This window comes from Rhinolophus hipposideros (assembly GCF_964194185.1).
Source record: "Rhinolophus hipposideros genome assembly, chromosome: 21".
Taxonomy (NCBI): Eukaryota; Metazoa; Chordata; class Mammalia; order Chiroptera; family Rhinolophidae; genus Rhinolophus; species Rhinolophus hipposideros.
The window spans coordinates 35,823,535-35,838,083 of NC_138067.1; the positions used below are offsets into that span (position 1 = coordinate 35,823,535).

At 55.7% G+C, this 14,549-nt stretch overlaps 1 protein-coding gene across 2 annotated transcripts; it reads right to left on the reverse strand.

Moving 5' to 3' along the window:
• Positions 1-1,113: 1,113 nt before the first annotated feature.
• Positions 1,114-14,113, reverse strand: ATP4A (ATPase H+/K+ transporting subunit alpha; the record flags this gene model as incomplete). Of its 2 annotated transcripts, none has more annotated exons than XM_081031589.1 (22): positions 1,114-1,482; positions 1,660-1,751; positions 1,837-1,938; positions 2,347-2,480; positions 3,711-3,856; positions 4,375-4,498; positions 5,689-5,843; positions 5,934-6,102; positions 6,221-6,344; positions 6,432-6,568; positions 7,694-7,869; positions 8,601-8,793; positions 9,240-9,374; positions 9,454-9,563; positions 10,004-10,202; positions 10,816-11,084; positions 11,377-11,629; positions 11,849-11,962; positions 13,098-13,301; positions 13,730-13,789; positions 13,876-14,016; positions 14,102-14,113. In XM_081031589.1, 22 exons carry the CDS (start codon positions 14,111-14,113, stop codon positions 1,454-1,456), a joined length of 3,078 nt encoding a protein of 1,025 aa, XP_080887715.1. In that variant the 3' UTR covers positions 1,114-1,453. The 2 variants fall into 2 exon arrangements, with proteins under 2 accessions (XP_080887715.1, XP_080887714.1); XM_081031588.1 differs by having other exon boundaries at positions 6,194-6,344.
• Between the last annotated feature and the right edge of the window lie 436 nt (positions 14,114-14,549).

A 14,549-nucleotide genomic window follows, 5' to 3' on the forward strand; every position in this document is an offset into this window, starting at 1 on the left:
GGGCTGGGGAGTTGACCGGGAGCAGTGGGGAACCTTGGAGAGCTCTAGGTAGGGGGAGCACAGGGTCACGTTTGGCTTTAGGAAGATCCCCATGGACCCTGGATGGGGAGACTGAGGCCAAAAGGCCAGAACAGGGCTGGTGGGGTTTGGAGAAGAGTGGTTAGAAGCCGAGTAGAGGTGGTAGTGACCAATGGGCTGTGGCTTTCTCCAGGGGGTGGGTTGGGGAGATGACAGGTGAGGAAGGAGTGAAGGAGTGCAGGGAAACAAGTAGTTTGAGACTTCTAAGCTCCCCGAGGGCTCACCCCGTTTCCTAGGGAGAAGGAACCTACTGTGGGACAGTGGATGGGAGCAGGTTTGGAGGATGATGTAGAGGCCAGTGTGGGTCCTTTCAGACATGCCAGGGGAGGCTGGAGACAGATGTGGGCGTGACTGCAGAGACAGAACTGAGGAGGGGGTGGGTGGGCGGTGTTGCTGTGGTAAAGAGGAGGGAGAAGCCTGGGGCTCCGCCAGAGAGACTCATATTAAAGAAAGGGTTAGAAAGGCAAGAAAGGGGACCAGGAAAAGTATGGCCAGAGGTGGAGGGCCCGGGGACTGGAGTTACTGGCAGTCGGAGGGTTAACTTTTCAGGTGACAGGTTGTGAGGAGGAGCCCGTGAGTTTAACCTCCAGAAGTTGGTTGGGACTGAACCAGTGAGAGGGCACCCACTGCAACACAGAGGAATGAATGAGCGGAATCAGAGTGGAAACACCTAAGGGGTTGGGGGTGGGGGGGCGCTGCCTGAAGTGGAAAAGATTTTGACACCCTGTATCAAAGAGCCTCCAGAGGGAAAATGGGTGCTGAAAAAGGAGAGCCCAGAGGCAGTGTTCAGGTTAGCAGAGTGGTCAAAGCACTGCTGGGGAAGGTGCCTGTGGTCTCATCCAGCTCTCCTTTAAATGCTGTAACCGTAGGCAATGAAATGGGAATTCATTTCCCCAAGGGACATTGAGTACCTACTATGTGCCAGGCTATGTTTTGGGAACAAGTAGACCCTAAATTGTAGGATTGTGGGACCAAAGGGACTCATGAAAAACATTTAAGATGGTGCCAGAAGCTGGTTTATTACTATCAGGCAGACACAATTGTGTTTTAAAGAAGAAGCCCCAGGCCGCCCACCTCACAGGAGCTGCTAGCTCCTACTCCCCATCCAAGTCCCCAGCCCCTCGGGACTTCCCCAGGCCAGCTCCGAGCTGGGCCTAAGGACTGCTTCTCCAGGAGGGTGCGCCCCTTAGCGATGCGGAAAGGACTTAGGGAGGGTCTCTCCAAGGTTGGGGTGCCTTGGGCTGCAGGAGCAGACACAGGTGAGCCGAGGACCCTGGGTGGCCAGGATGTTTCGGTGGCTGTCCAGACAGTCCCGTGAGTCCCTCCGCCATCTGGCTGTGGTGGAGGCAGGAATGACTTGAAGACAGCAGTGCCGCTAATAGTAGAGTTCCTGGTCCCACCAGCCTGGGGGGGGAGAGAGAGAGAAGACTCAGTGCTGCAGGGTGGGGGTCAGGGTGGGCCTCAGAGCTTATACATCGGTGGCGGTTTGATCTGGGGGTCAAGTGTTGAAAGGCAAAGGTCAGGGCAGCTGCTCGGAGAACATTTCAGCCCCCACCCCAGCCCCCCAGTCTCCACACTCACTCCCGGGGCAACAGCGAACTCCAAGTTTCCGGATCTCATCATAGACAAAGATGAGGAGGCCAAAGGGCATGGGGACCAGCCACCACTGGAACCTGAAGGCACAGAAGAGACGGCAGGTAAAGGCTGTCCCCAGGTCTGTCCCCGCATGCCCATCCCTCACACCTCTTGGCCCCTCACCGAATGGGCATGAAGTTGAAGATGTTGGGCATTCCGGGGCAGTAGCACAGGAAGCAGCCAACGCAGACCTGGAACACAATGGCGATCACCAGGATCTTGTTCCTGCAGGTGCGACAGGGTGGAACAGGCTCAGACGGCCGGGCTCAGGACAAAGACAGGCCATGAGGAATTGGGGGCCAAAGGAAATTGGGGTACTGGGTCAGAGGAGGTCAGATGTCATCACCAGCAGGGAGATGTTCTAACATTTAACACCAGAGTGGTACCTCTGCAATAGTGGATGATAGCACTGTCAGCATCACCCCTTTAGTCGATGAAATATGGAGGGGCCAGCTGAGAGGTACATCGCGGGGGCTACTGGCTGGCTACCAATAAGGAATGTTAGCATCTGGCACCGCACATGCACACATCTGGTGCTGGGGTTTGCCGGCTGCAGTAAGCCCTGGTCAGGATCTGCTGGGAATTGGGACAAGAGCTTGAGGGGTGGGTCAGGGCCAGGGCCTGCGGGGACACCTGAAGAAGCCCTGCTGGAAGGTGGAGAGGCGGCGCGTCTTGCGGATGAGGACGTCAGCGATCTGGCACATCTCGATGCTGATGAAGAACACAGTGTAGCAGGTGTACTGCTGGTACAGGCGCTGCCCGAACGTCTGTGGGCCGGGGCGAAACCAAAGCAGCCTGAGCCCAAACAGCCTCTGCAGCCAGTTGGGCATTTGGGGCCTGGGGCCATGAACCCCTAAAATGCTCTTTCCCCTGCATCAGAGCCTTGGGTGAGAGGAAAGGAAAGACGCATGATCCGCCAGGTTTGCAGGACCCCACAGTGTGAGGCCCAGAAACCTTAGTCGAGCAGAGCTTGGATGTCAGTGCGTGGGCAGACCAATTACTTTCATAAAGAAAGAAGAATGTAGAATTTCCTCTGCACCCAAAAGAAGGGTCCTGGGAAAAGGAACCAGAACCCCGAGGCAAGATTTATAAAGTCTAGTGACTCCAGGGCCCAGGCCGATGGTAAAAATGAGTAAAGTGGACCAGGTGGGCCTTTGGGGAACAGAGCACTTAAAGGGGCAGTCAGGATTCAGTCCATTTCTTCAATATAACTGTTTTTAACACCAGTTAATTGTGTAGGGAACACTTCCTGTGCACCAGGTATCAAGTGTTTCACATGTATTACCTCATTTAATCCTCCCCATATTCCTATTGATGGTACCCAAACTTCAGCGTGTATCAGAACCCCAGAAGGGATGGTGAAAACAAAGACGTCCAAGCACCACCCCCAGAGTTTCTGACCCAGAAGTCTGGCGTGGGGACTGAGAATTTGCATTTCAAATAAGTTCCCATGTGCTGCTGCTGCTGCTGCTGCTGCTGCTGCTCTGGGAGCCACACAGTGTTCTCTCCATTTTACAGGTGAGAAAACTGAGGCACAGCGAGACACAGCAACTTGCCCAGGGTCACACAGGGGTGAGTAGAGGCATACTATGGATCCAAGGAAGCCTGGCTCCAGGTCTGCATTCTTCACCACGACAGTACATGTTTAAGGGGAATGTGCTGACCTGTAAGTCCACAGGGCAAGCTGAATACACCAGCTAGCCGGGCCTAGCCTCTCTGTGCTCCAAACCATCATTAAAGTCGGCCACACATGCAAATACTCTATGTCTAAGTGATGCAGGGAAAATAACAGAACAGGGGCCTAGTCCCACAGCTGAGATGATGCGTTACTGTCAGGGCAGGGAGGGGACCCATCTGCAGCTGGGACCAGCAGAAGCAGGAGTTTGGAGCTTGAGATGGTAACAGGAAAGGCCCTTACCCTGGAACTGGCAGAGAGTCTGGGTGTCTGGGATGCTCTGGGTATGCAGCATTGGAAATGCGGGAGCCACGGGACTCACCCACTCCTGGCCATAGCTGTCCTGCAGATCTTGTAGGTGGTGGTTCTCCCACTGCGGCCGCAGCCCCACACACAGCAATGGGAACCAGCCCTCCTGCGCCATGGCCGTGAAATAGTCAGCGAAGCCAGCAAATGACTGGATGGCACCTGGGGAGAGGCAAGGAGATGCAGGGAGACAGAGATGGAGACACAGAGAAATAGGGACACAGAGAGAGACAGGGATGTGAAAAGACAGGAACACAGAGACAGATACACAGAGAGGGTCAGGGACATACACAAAGAGACGGGGACACAGAAACAGTGACATGAGACAGACAGAAGCACAGACACTGACAGACGTGGAGAGACAGATACAGAGAGACAAGGACTGCAAGAGAGATTGATAAGGACACAAGAGACAAAGCACAGAGAGAGACAGAGAACCCAAAATAACACAGAAGGAGGCAAAACCCAGAGACGGGGTCATGAAGAACAGGGCCAGAGACAGAGAAGGGACACGGGACCATAGAGACAGTCGTGTGCATATCAGGACTCAGAGAATGACAGAGACCCAGAATCAAATGCAGACACTGAGATCCAGAACAGACCAGAGCCAGTTAGTGCCCCCAAGGCAGCTGAGTGGCCCTGCTGGCGAGCCCTGGGCTTCCTGGCTCCTGGGCACTCACCAATCTGGAAGTAGGAGTAGGCAGCCAGGGGTTCATTGACTAATCGGTCACGCTTTGGGTTCCGTGGACGCAGATGCATGATGTCACTCTCAGCCTTCTCATATGCCAGCGACACAGATGGAAACTGGCCAGGAGCAGAAAGAACCGGGGGTAAGGGTTTGCCTGGGCCCCTGTCCCCTGCTCTCTGGAGCTCTCCCCGCGGCCAGCGGGCAGGGATAGGACTGAGGTTAGGAAGCAGGACCTGCAGTGACCACACAGCCACCCCTGCCTGCACAGCCTGGGCCCAGCTGACCCCTCAGGAGCGTCGGCATGTCCACTCCACATCTGTCCTGGTGTCCATCAGAATATCTGCATTTATCTCCTCCATTGCATGTTCTCTCCTTCTCTGTCTCCCTCCGTCTGCCGCCTCCTCTTCCCCTCTTCCCCCGCCCCCTGCTCTCCGTCTCTGTGTTTATCTGGGATACTCTGGTCTTGGCCTCTTTCTGTTGCTCACTCTGTTTCTTTGTCCCTTGTCCCTGGTCTCTGCTTTTGTGTTTCTGTGTCCCTATCTCTGTTTCTGTGTCCCTATCTCTGTTTCTCTGTGTCCCTTGTGTGTCCCCGTGTCCTCCTCCCCATCCCCCCGCTCATCTGTGTGTGACTAGACAGTGGCAGCAGAGTGCACTGATGAAGAACACAGGCTCTGGGACATCTCACTACCTGGGCTCAATTCCCAGCTGTGCCACTTATCAGCTGTGTGACGTGCGGCAAGCCACTCAACCTGCGTAGGCCTCAATTAGCTCATCAGTAAAATGGGGTGATACGTAAACAAAGCCCATGTCATAGAGTAGTTGTGAGGACAAAATTAAGTGAGCTAATGGTGCCTGGCCCAGAGTGAGCACCCTGAGTGCTGCTGAACAAACACGTCGACATGGCCATGCATCTGTGGCTGCTTTTGTGGCTGTATCCGTCTGTCTGCCTCGGGGTCTGTCCGATGGTGTTTATTTATCCACGTCTGTGGAGGGATGTCGGTTTGTGATCCAAGTGTATCCAGACATCTGTGTCTATTAATATCTGTTCGTCTGAGTGTCCATATCTGAGTCCATGTGTGTCTATGATCCGTCCATGCCTCTCTGAGTGCCCACCTGTGTGTCCATGTCTGTAATTTGGTCAACCTGTCCACCTGTCTGTGTCTCCACCTCTGGCTGGCTGTCGTACACATGTCTGTGTTGCTCTGTGTCTAAGAGTGACCGTGCTGGTCTCTGCCCGTCGTGTGTGTCCATGGGCATACGTCTGTGGGCACGTGTGGCTGGGGGCATTGGGGCAGCATAGACTCACAATGTCAGTGCAGAGTTCTATGAAGAGGATGGTAATGCACCCCAGGGGCAGGGGCACGCTGACAGTGATGTAAATGAGGTACGGCGTCAGTTCAGGGATGTTCTTGGTCAACGTGTAGGCGATGGACTTCTTCAGGTTGTCAAAGATCAGTCGGCCTAAGGGCGAACAGCAAGCACCTCAGCCTCCTCGCAGCCCACTTCCTCCTGTGCCCACCCGCCTCCCCCCATCTCTGACCCAGCCCAGACCCTGCTCCACGCCCGTCACAATGGAGGCGAAGTTGTCGTCCAGCAGGATCATGTCAGCTGCATTTTTGGCAGCATCCGAGCCAGCAATGCCCATGGCCACACCAATGTCTGCCTTCTTCAGAGCTGGGGAATCATTCACACCATCCCCCGTCACAGCCACGATTGCCCCCTGCAGGGAGTGGGTATGGACAGGCAGGTCATGAGAGGCCAGCCCAGGGCCAGCCCAGCCCATCTGCCCACCTTCATCAAGAGGGTCACACCAGTCGCTGGCAGCTCTCCACAATCACTAGCTTCTGCTGGGGACTGGTGCGAGCGAACACCATCTCAGGGTGGGTACGCAATGCCTCAACCAGCTCTGATGGGTCCATGTCCTTCAGCTGCATGCCATTGATCACGCAAGCACGGGCATCCCTGGGGTGGGAGGTGGGAGGGCATCGCTAGGGCGTCAGTCTGTATGAGGTGTAGGAAGAACCAGGGGGAGGACTGAAGGGGGCTTACTTCCGATTAACCTGGTCCACGGGCACACGGAGACGGGCAGCAATGTCCTCCACTGTTTCGCTGCCTTCTGAGATGATGCCCACGCTGGCCGCAATGGCCTTGGCTGTGATGGGGTGGTCACCTGTCACCATGATAACCTGTGGGGAGGACCAGCAGATCTTTGACCCCTTCAGATCAGCCCAATCTCCTTGTTCTCCCTAGTGGACGTTTGCTGAGACAGTCATTCATTTACTCAATGATTAATAATTGTGACCACCTGCTATGTGCCGGAGACATAGCAGGGACAAAACAGACAAAAATACCTGTCCTCATGGAGCTGACATTCTAGCGTGGGAGACAGACAATTTTTAAAATTAAGAAATGAATGATATCACATGTTAGAAGGAGAGGGGAAATTTAACTGGGTAAAGGAGATGGCAAGTGTTGGGTGGAAAATGAGGTGGTTCAATTTTAAGTGTGTCCAGGAAAAGCCTCGTTGAGAAGGTGACATTTGAGCAGAGACCTGAACGAGAGGAGAATTGGCCACATGGAAATCTGGGGGAAGAGTGTTCCTGGCAAAGGGGACAGCCAATGCAAAATAAGAGGTTTGAACATGCCTGAACTGTTGGAAGAACAGCAGGCAGGCCAACATGACTGGAGTGGAGTGAACAAGAGGTAGAGGGCTAAGGAATGAGCTTAGGAAGATAACAGTGCCCAGATCTTATAGGGCCTTACAGACCATGGGAAAGACTTGGGTGATGTTTGCTCAGCATTGGCTCCCCCACTCTTGATTTGTCTTTGGGGAACCACCCCCACTCTCAGGTTGAAGTGGAGGCCCCTAGTCAACATTGGGCAGGTAAGCCCAGACCTGGCCAATCAAAGTATTCCACCCCGAACCACAGTGACTGGTTCAGAGACAGACATGTTACCCAATCCAGTGCAACTGCAAAAGAGGCACTCTTTTTCTGTGGGGTGGCTAACCAGGTAAGTTGGAGCTGCTGTGAGGGGGTCATCTTTGTCCACCAAAATGGAGGGACTGCTTGAGGATACAGCCAGCAGAGAGAAAAGCAGAGCTGAGACATGAAGAAAGGCAAATTCCTAATAACATTGAACATTTGGATCCAGCTATCTCTGAAGCTTCATTCCCCAAAACTTTTTCATTTCATGAGCCAATATATTCCCTTGGGGGTTCAAGGTATTTTCAGAGGTCACAGGGTTCCTCATCCCCAAATGCTGCCATCCTCTGTTCTCGCCCCTGCTTGGTCCTTTCCCAGGTGGCATACCCGGATGCCTGCCGTGCGGCACTTGAGCACCGCATCAGGGACGGTGGCCCGAGGTGGGTCTATCATGGAGACAAGTCCCGCAAAACACAGGCCACTAGTTGGAAAGTTCATGGCCTCCACGTCAAAGGCATAGCCAGGCGGGTAGTCCTTCTCACTCAGGTAAAGCTGGCAGAAGCCTGATCAGAAAACAGGGAAGTCAGAGAGGAGCCGTGGGAGGACCCTTGTCTAGCAGTGCCACATGACAAGTGAAATGAGCAGGCCCCTTGCTCCAAGCCCCCATGGATGCCTGAGCCTGTGCTGAATCCTTCGTTCACGTTATCCGAATCCATCCTCACAACTACCCTAGGCAGTTATTACCATCGTCATCCTGCAGATGACGAAACTGAGGCTTAGCGAGGGGACAATTTTTACCAGTGGTCACACAGCAAGTAAAATGAAAACTCCAGAACTAGACCACAGGTCTGTGCCTTCTAGGGTTGAGGCAGGGGTTACGGAAGTTGAAGGAGTCAGGACAAAAATTAGGGAATGTCAGAGGTCAGGACAAGGATTGGGGGAGTCTCTTGAGTTGAGGCAGGGACTGGTGAAGGTCAAAGGGTCATGAGGACTGTGAAAAGTGGCAGTGAAAACAAAAGCAGGTCATCACTTGGGGCAAGAGCTGGGAAAACCAAGGGGTCAAAGGTCAGGTCAGGATAGAAAAGGTCCAAGCGAGAACAGGTTGGGAGGGGCTGGGTCAATTGAGGATAGACAGGGATCGGGAGTGAGACATGGAAAGGCAAAGGAGAGTGTGTCAGCTGTAAGCCAAGGATAGGAAAGGTAGGACCAGGGCTGTCCCGGGAAGACTGAGCCTGGTCTGTGCTAGCTCCTTCTCGCAGGCCGGTTCGCCCCCTACCCCACCTGGGGGTCTCACCCAGCACACGTTCGCCCAGGCCTCCCAGGCTGAGGTAGGCAGTCTGGAAGGCCTCACGCCATTGCTCATCCAGCGGCAGCTCCTGGCCCTTGATGAGGATGGAGCTACAGCGCTCCAGCACACGCTCGGGGGCGCCCTTCATCACCAGCACGTGCCGCGGGTCCCGCGAGTCCTCCAGTGTGTGGATGGACAGCTGTGGGCGGAGGGGGTGGGAATGTGTGGTGGGCGAGGTCAAGAGGGTAGGGGGCTGGGCTGACGTCGGCAGAAGTGCCTTGGGAGGGTAAGGTAGGGGCTGGGCTGGTCCTAGCTAGAGGCCGAGGTTTGGGGTAGGGCTCGGGGTGTAGGTAGGGGCTTAGGCGCGGGGAACCGACCGAATTAGCGTCGGGAGTCGGACTGGGGGGGAATTGGGTTGCGAGCTACCCCCCACCGAAGGCCTAAAAGCCCTGGTGTGATTGGCTGCGGGCGTGGCCAGGCCGTAGGTGGGCTCTGGCTGTGAACGAGACGGGAGATGTGGGTGGGGGTTGGCTATGGAGAGGGAGGAGACTGAGAGCGAAGCCCCTCACAGGCCCGCCCTGCAGTGGACAGGGCTTGCCGTGGGTGGGACTGAGCGCGGGCGGGGCGGCCGTGGCGGGCGCACACCTGGAACTTGTTGGTGGAGTTGAAGGGGATCTCGCAGACTTTGGGGAAACGCTCGCGGTAGCCCATGGCGTTGCCCAGCGTCAGCTCGGAGAACTTGAGCAGCGCCGTCTCGGACGCGTCCCCGATCACGATGCGCTGGGAGCGAGGGCCGGTGTCAGGGGCGAGCCGGGTTGCTCCAGGCTCCCGGTGTCCCCCGAGTCTCCCCGGCTCTCACCTTGGGCACGGGCACCGCGTCCTGGCCCGACTTGAAGGTAGCGCGGTTGCACAAGGTGAGCACGCGGCACAGCGCCCTCCAGGTCTCCGAGGACTGGTCAAATGTCTGCCCTGGAGGCCGGGCGTCCAGGCTGGGGTCGCGAGGGGACTCCGCGCAGGCACCAGACCCAAAGCGCCTGTTCTCCCACACCTCCCCGTCGATTCAGGGCAGGACCCCCTGCCCAGACTTGGGAGGGACCCACACCCCACCTCATACCCCGGGAGGGAGCCTTCTCTCCAGACCCAGTATTGAGCCTTCTATGAAAGTCATATGAGACTCCATCCCAGGCCCCTTCGGAGCTTGGCCCCCTGCCTGGTCCCTGGACCCAGCCCTCTTCCTGATCAGAATGGAGTCCCTGTCCATTAATGCAAAGCCCTCCCCCGGCTCCCTCCAGTAACCTGAGAGCGCCCATCTAGGCCTGCCACATCCTGCCCCAGTCCCCTCCGTCCCCTACCCCCACCCCCCACCCCCACCACCCCACCCCCACCCCTGTCTCCTCCCGCCCCCACACCTGACTGGTCTTCCGTCGTGTCAGCTGAGTGGATGTGGTTGTCGAACCACAGATGGGACACAGTCATGCGATTCTGAGTGAGGGTCCCCGTCTTGTCAGAGCAGATCACTGAGGTGGAGCCCAGTGTCTCCACTGCTTCCAGGTTCTTGACTACACAGTTCTTGCTGGCCAGCCGCTTGGCTGTCAGGGACAGGCAGACCTGGGGGCAGGGTGAGAAACACCGGCATGGAGGCGTCTTCCAGTCCTACTTCCCTCCTCTCACAGCACTAGAAAGCCTTTAACCCAGCCCTAGTGCTGCGCATGCAGCATTCCTCCACAGCACCAGGCTTTTTCTTGACTCCACGCTTTTGTCCATCCCATGCTTTCTACTTGGGGTTCCTCCCCAAGCTGCCCAGATAAATGTCGCCAGGCCCCTCTGTAAGCTGCTCTAGCTGAGGTTCTGTAAGTTGTCTTATCAACACAATCAAAATGAGAAAAGGAACATTCCCTCAGCCTCCTCTGAGCTGACTATTGAAGGATGCCTACACCGGACCTTGGTCTCCTCCAGTCAAGGGCTCTGTGTGTTCATCTCTGAGTCCTCTGTGTGTGGCACAGGAGGACGTGACCCAGTGTCGCCTCTGTGACTGTTTGCTGAGTGAATGGATAGGTGGAGAGATGGGGGGTGGGAAGGTGGAAAGTTGGATGATGAGAAGGTGGGTGGGAGGATGGGAAGTGAATGGACAGATGGACAGACAGAGAGATGGTGGAGAGAAGCCTGCATGAATGGACAGATGGACAGTTCTCTGTACCCCTCTCTTGCCTCCACAACTCACTGTGACAGTGGCCAGCAGCCCCTCAGGCACATAAGCGACCACGATGGCCATGAAGAAGACCATGGCCCGCAGGAAGGTGTAGCCGATGCACATGGCCACCACAAAAAATGTGGCACCAAAGAGGATGGCCAGGCCTGCGATGATGTCCACAAAATGTTCGATCTCGATAGCAATGGGTGTTTTCTCATTTTCTACTCCAGATGCCAATGATGCAATGCGCCCGATGATGGTGCGGTCCCCCGTGTTGACCACCAGGCCCTGTGCTGTGCCTGCAACAGGGTCAAGAGGGTGACTCAGGGCCGGACTGGCAGCAGTGGGGGCATGCACAGCCATGGGAACTGAAGGAGGGGCAGTAATGGAAGGCAGTAATGCAGGCAGTGTGACCTTGGGAGAGGGTAGCAACAGTGGGAGCTAGAGAGGTAGTGTGACCCAAAGAGGTAGCACTCATTTGAAGTGGGGAGACAGTGTGTCTCAGAATGTAGCAGAAGAGGGGCAGTGTTAGCCGTGGGGAGTGTGGAGGCAGTGTGGTCAGCTGGGTGGACAGGCCGGGGCCTCACACACCCTCAAGGCACATGGTAGAGAAGAAGGCAATGTTGCGGGTCTCCAGGGGGCTCTCGTGTGTACACTCGGGCGAGCGGGTCTGTGGCTCAGACTCTCCCGTCAGCGAGGAGTTGTCCACCTTGCAGCCCTGGGCCTGGAGTATGCGGATGTCGGCTGGCACTCGATCCCCACCTTTCATCTCCACCAGATCACCCACCACAAGCTGATCTGCATTGATCTGGATCTTGTCCCCATCGCGGATCACAGTTGCTTGCTGTGGGTGGGACAGGAGCACCAGAGCTAAGGCGGGCAGTGGGTGGGGGCGGAAGTTGCTCAGGACAGTGGGGATGTGGGGAGATAAACGGGGAGAGATGGAGAACAAGGATGAAGGCAGGTGGGGCTTGATGGGAGGGGCCACACAGAGATGCCAGGAGCCTGCCTGAGCTGGTGCGGAGTCTCTGGAACTTGAAATGGCCAGGGCTGGGGAACCCACCTGGGGCACAAGGTTCTTAAAGCTGGCGATGATGTTGGTGCTCTTAAACTCTTGGTAGTAGCCGAAGCAACCGGTGACCACAACCACAGCGATGAGGGCCACAGCCAGGTACAGCTGGGGAAGGAGGACCGGGGGCTGGCTATGAGTCAGGGCTGGAAGCTCCCTGCTTGATGCCACCTGCCTGCTCCCTGGTCCCCTGGTGTTCTTGGGGTCACTGCTGCTATGGTTTTCCCCACTCTACTAAGAAGCCTTGTGCACTATTCCCTGGGGCCTTTGTCTCCTGTCCCCATATTCTTCATATCCTACGTTGGAGTGCCATATATTTTCAGGGTCTTGTGTCCCTCGGTCCCTGTATCCCATATCCTCTGGCCCCTGAATCCTAGGTCCCCGTGTCCCCATATCCCAGGACTTGTGCCCATGTCCCCAATACCCTATGATTTGTGCACCTTGGTTCCACATGTTCCCTTTACCTGTGCCCTCCAAGTTGTGCAGCCCAGAGGCCCACTACCGTGTGTCTCCTCATGTTCCTGGGTGCTGTACTCCCTGTGCTTCAAGTTGCATATTCTGTGTTTTCATAACCTGTGTGCCATCCTCTGTGTCCCTTATGCCCATTGGTTCCTGTGTCCTCATGGCCCCATTTCCATGTATCTGTGTGCTGTCGATCTTATCATGCTTCATATTCTGTGAACTCCATGACCAGCGTCTCATGTTCCAAATTCGAAGTCTCTATCCAGTGTCTCCCATGTCTAACTACCTCTGGGTTCTCATCCTATGTCACCTTCAATGTCACATGTCCCTAAGTCCCCAGGTCCCTTGTTCTGACCTCTGTCTATATCCAGTGTCCTCTCATCCTGCATCTTGATATTCTGTGTCTCTGTGCTTCCATGTCTAATGTCTTGTGTCTGTCCGTGTACTGTGTACTGAGTTCTGGGTCCCTTATGTCTCTATGCCCTTGCGTACCATGTCCGTGTCCCAATGTCCCTTGTGCCCTCTGTTCTTGATCTGCCCAATCTTCTGTTTCCCAAGTCCCATATCTTAAGTATTGTATTTCTTTGTCTTTGTATCCCCACCTATGTCCTCCATAGCTGAGACACATTCTCCCCTGTGTCCCCTGTGACCTTGGGTCTGTTCCATATCCAAAAGTCCTTCATCCCCCACGGCCATGTCTTGGAACTTCATTTCCATATCGCTGTATCGCCACCCTATGTCCCTGTGTCCCGTGTCTGTCCCCCCAGCACCCGCCACTCACATTATCATCAGTCGTAAGGTCGCCCTCGCTGGCCTGGATACCAAAGGCAATGAGGCAGATGGCAGCAGCTACCCACATGAGGCACTGCAGACCGCCTGCCAGCTGCCGTGCGAACTTGACATACTCCGGGGTACCCTTCGGTGGCCGCAGTGCGTTGGGCCCATCACGCAGTAGCAGCTCTGCTGCCAGGCTGGCAGACAGGCCCTGGAGACAGGGTAGGATGGGGGCAGTGGTGGCTGCTAAGGCTTTCCTCTCCCCATATACTTCCTCAGTGGGGTGGCTCTTCTGTCTCTCCTTCCCCTCTTTTCCTCTATCCATCTCCTTCACCTCAGCTGTCTTTTGCCTCTTCATTTCTTTCTCCTTGTTTGTCTCTGTTCCTGTCCCTTCCCCATCCCTCCTTTGTGTCTCTCTCCTCTCCCATCTTTCTGTTTCTGTCACCCTGTTGTCTCTGCCCCTATTTCTCTTGCCAATTTCTCTGCCTCTCTCTGTCTCTCTCTCTCTCTCTCTCTCTCTCTCTCTCTCTCTCTCTCCCCCCCCCTCTCTCTAATGCATTTTCCCTTTTTCCTCCCCCTCTCTCCCTCTCCACCCCTCCCCCTTCTCTGTACCCACTCCTCCCTCTGCCCCCAGCTCACCTTTGTCGCGCTGGTCTGGTATTTCTGTTCCAGCTCTGTCACTGACAGCTGGTGGTCATTCTGTGTGATGGGGGCAGGTCATTTGCTGTCCAGCTCTCACCGGCTCCCACCCCAGCCCCCACCCAGCCCTGTAGCCCCATGCTCACGATCTCCATCTCCTTCTTCATGTTCTCCAGCTTCTCCTTCTTCTTGCCCCCACCACTGCCTGCCTTCTTCTTGCTCAGTTTGGCTGCCATGTCCCCACCAGGGCCAGGGCCCAGCTCTACTGAGTATAGCTCGTAATTCTCCTGGGGACAGGGGAAGGAGAGGCATCAGATCCCACTGGAAGCCCTGCCTCCAAGCCCCGGACCCCTGACCCCAGCCCCCACTCACTGCCTTCCCCATGGTGCCCAGTGCAGCTGCCCTCCTTTGCCAAGACAGAGCCTAGGGTCTGGACCAGCCCTGATATACCCAGGAACGGAGGGGGTGGGGCAGGACTGGCCTGATTACAGCTGATTACAGGGCTCCTTTGGGTGACCTCCAGGCCTGGGCAGCTCAGGCCTTCCTTTCTGGGCTGCCCAACCTGCCCAGACCCCATCACAACCTGCCACTGAGATCAGGGAACTAGTGGGAATATCCACAGTAACAAGAAGAATAGCAAATATATGGAGCTCATTATGTTCCAGGCACTGTGCTGAGGGCTTGCATGTTTTACCTTATTTAACCTCACAACAAGCCTTTAAGGTGAGTACTGTTCTTATTCTGACTTACAGGTGGGGAAACTGAGGCACAAGAGGGTAAAGTCACTTGCGCAAGGTCCCTAAGCTAGAAAGAGTCCTGA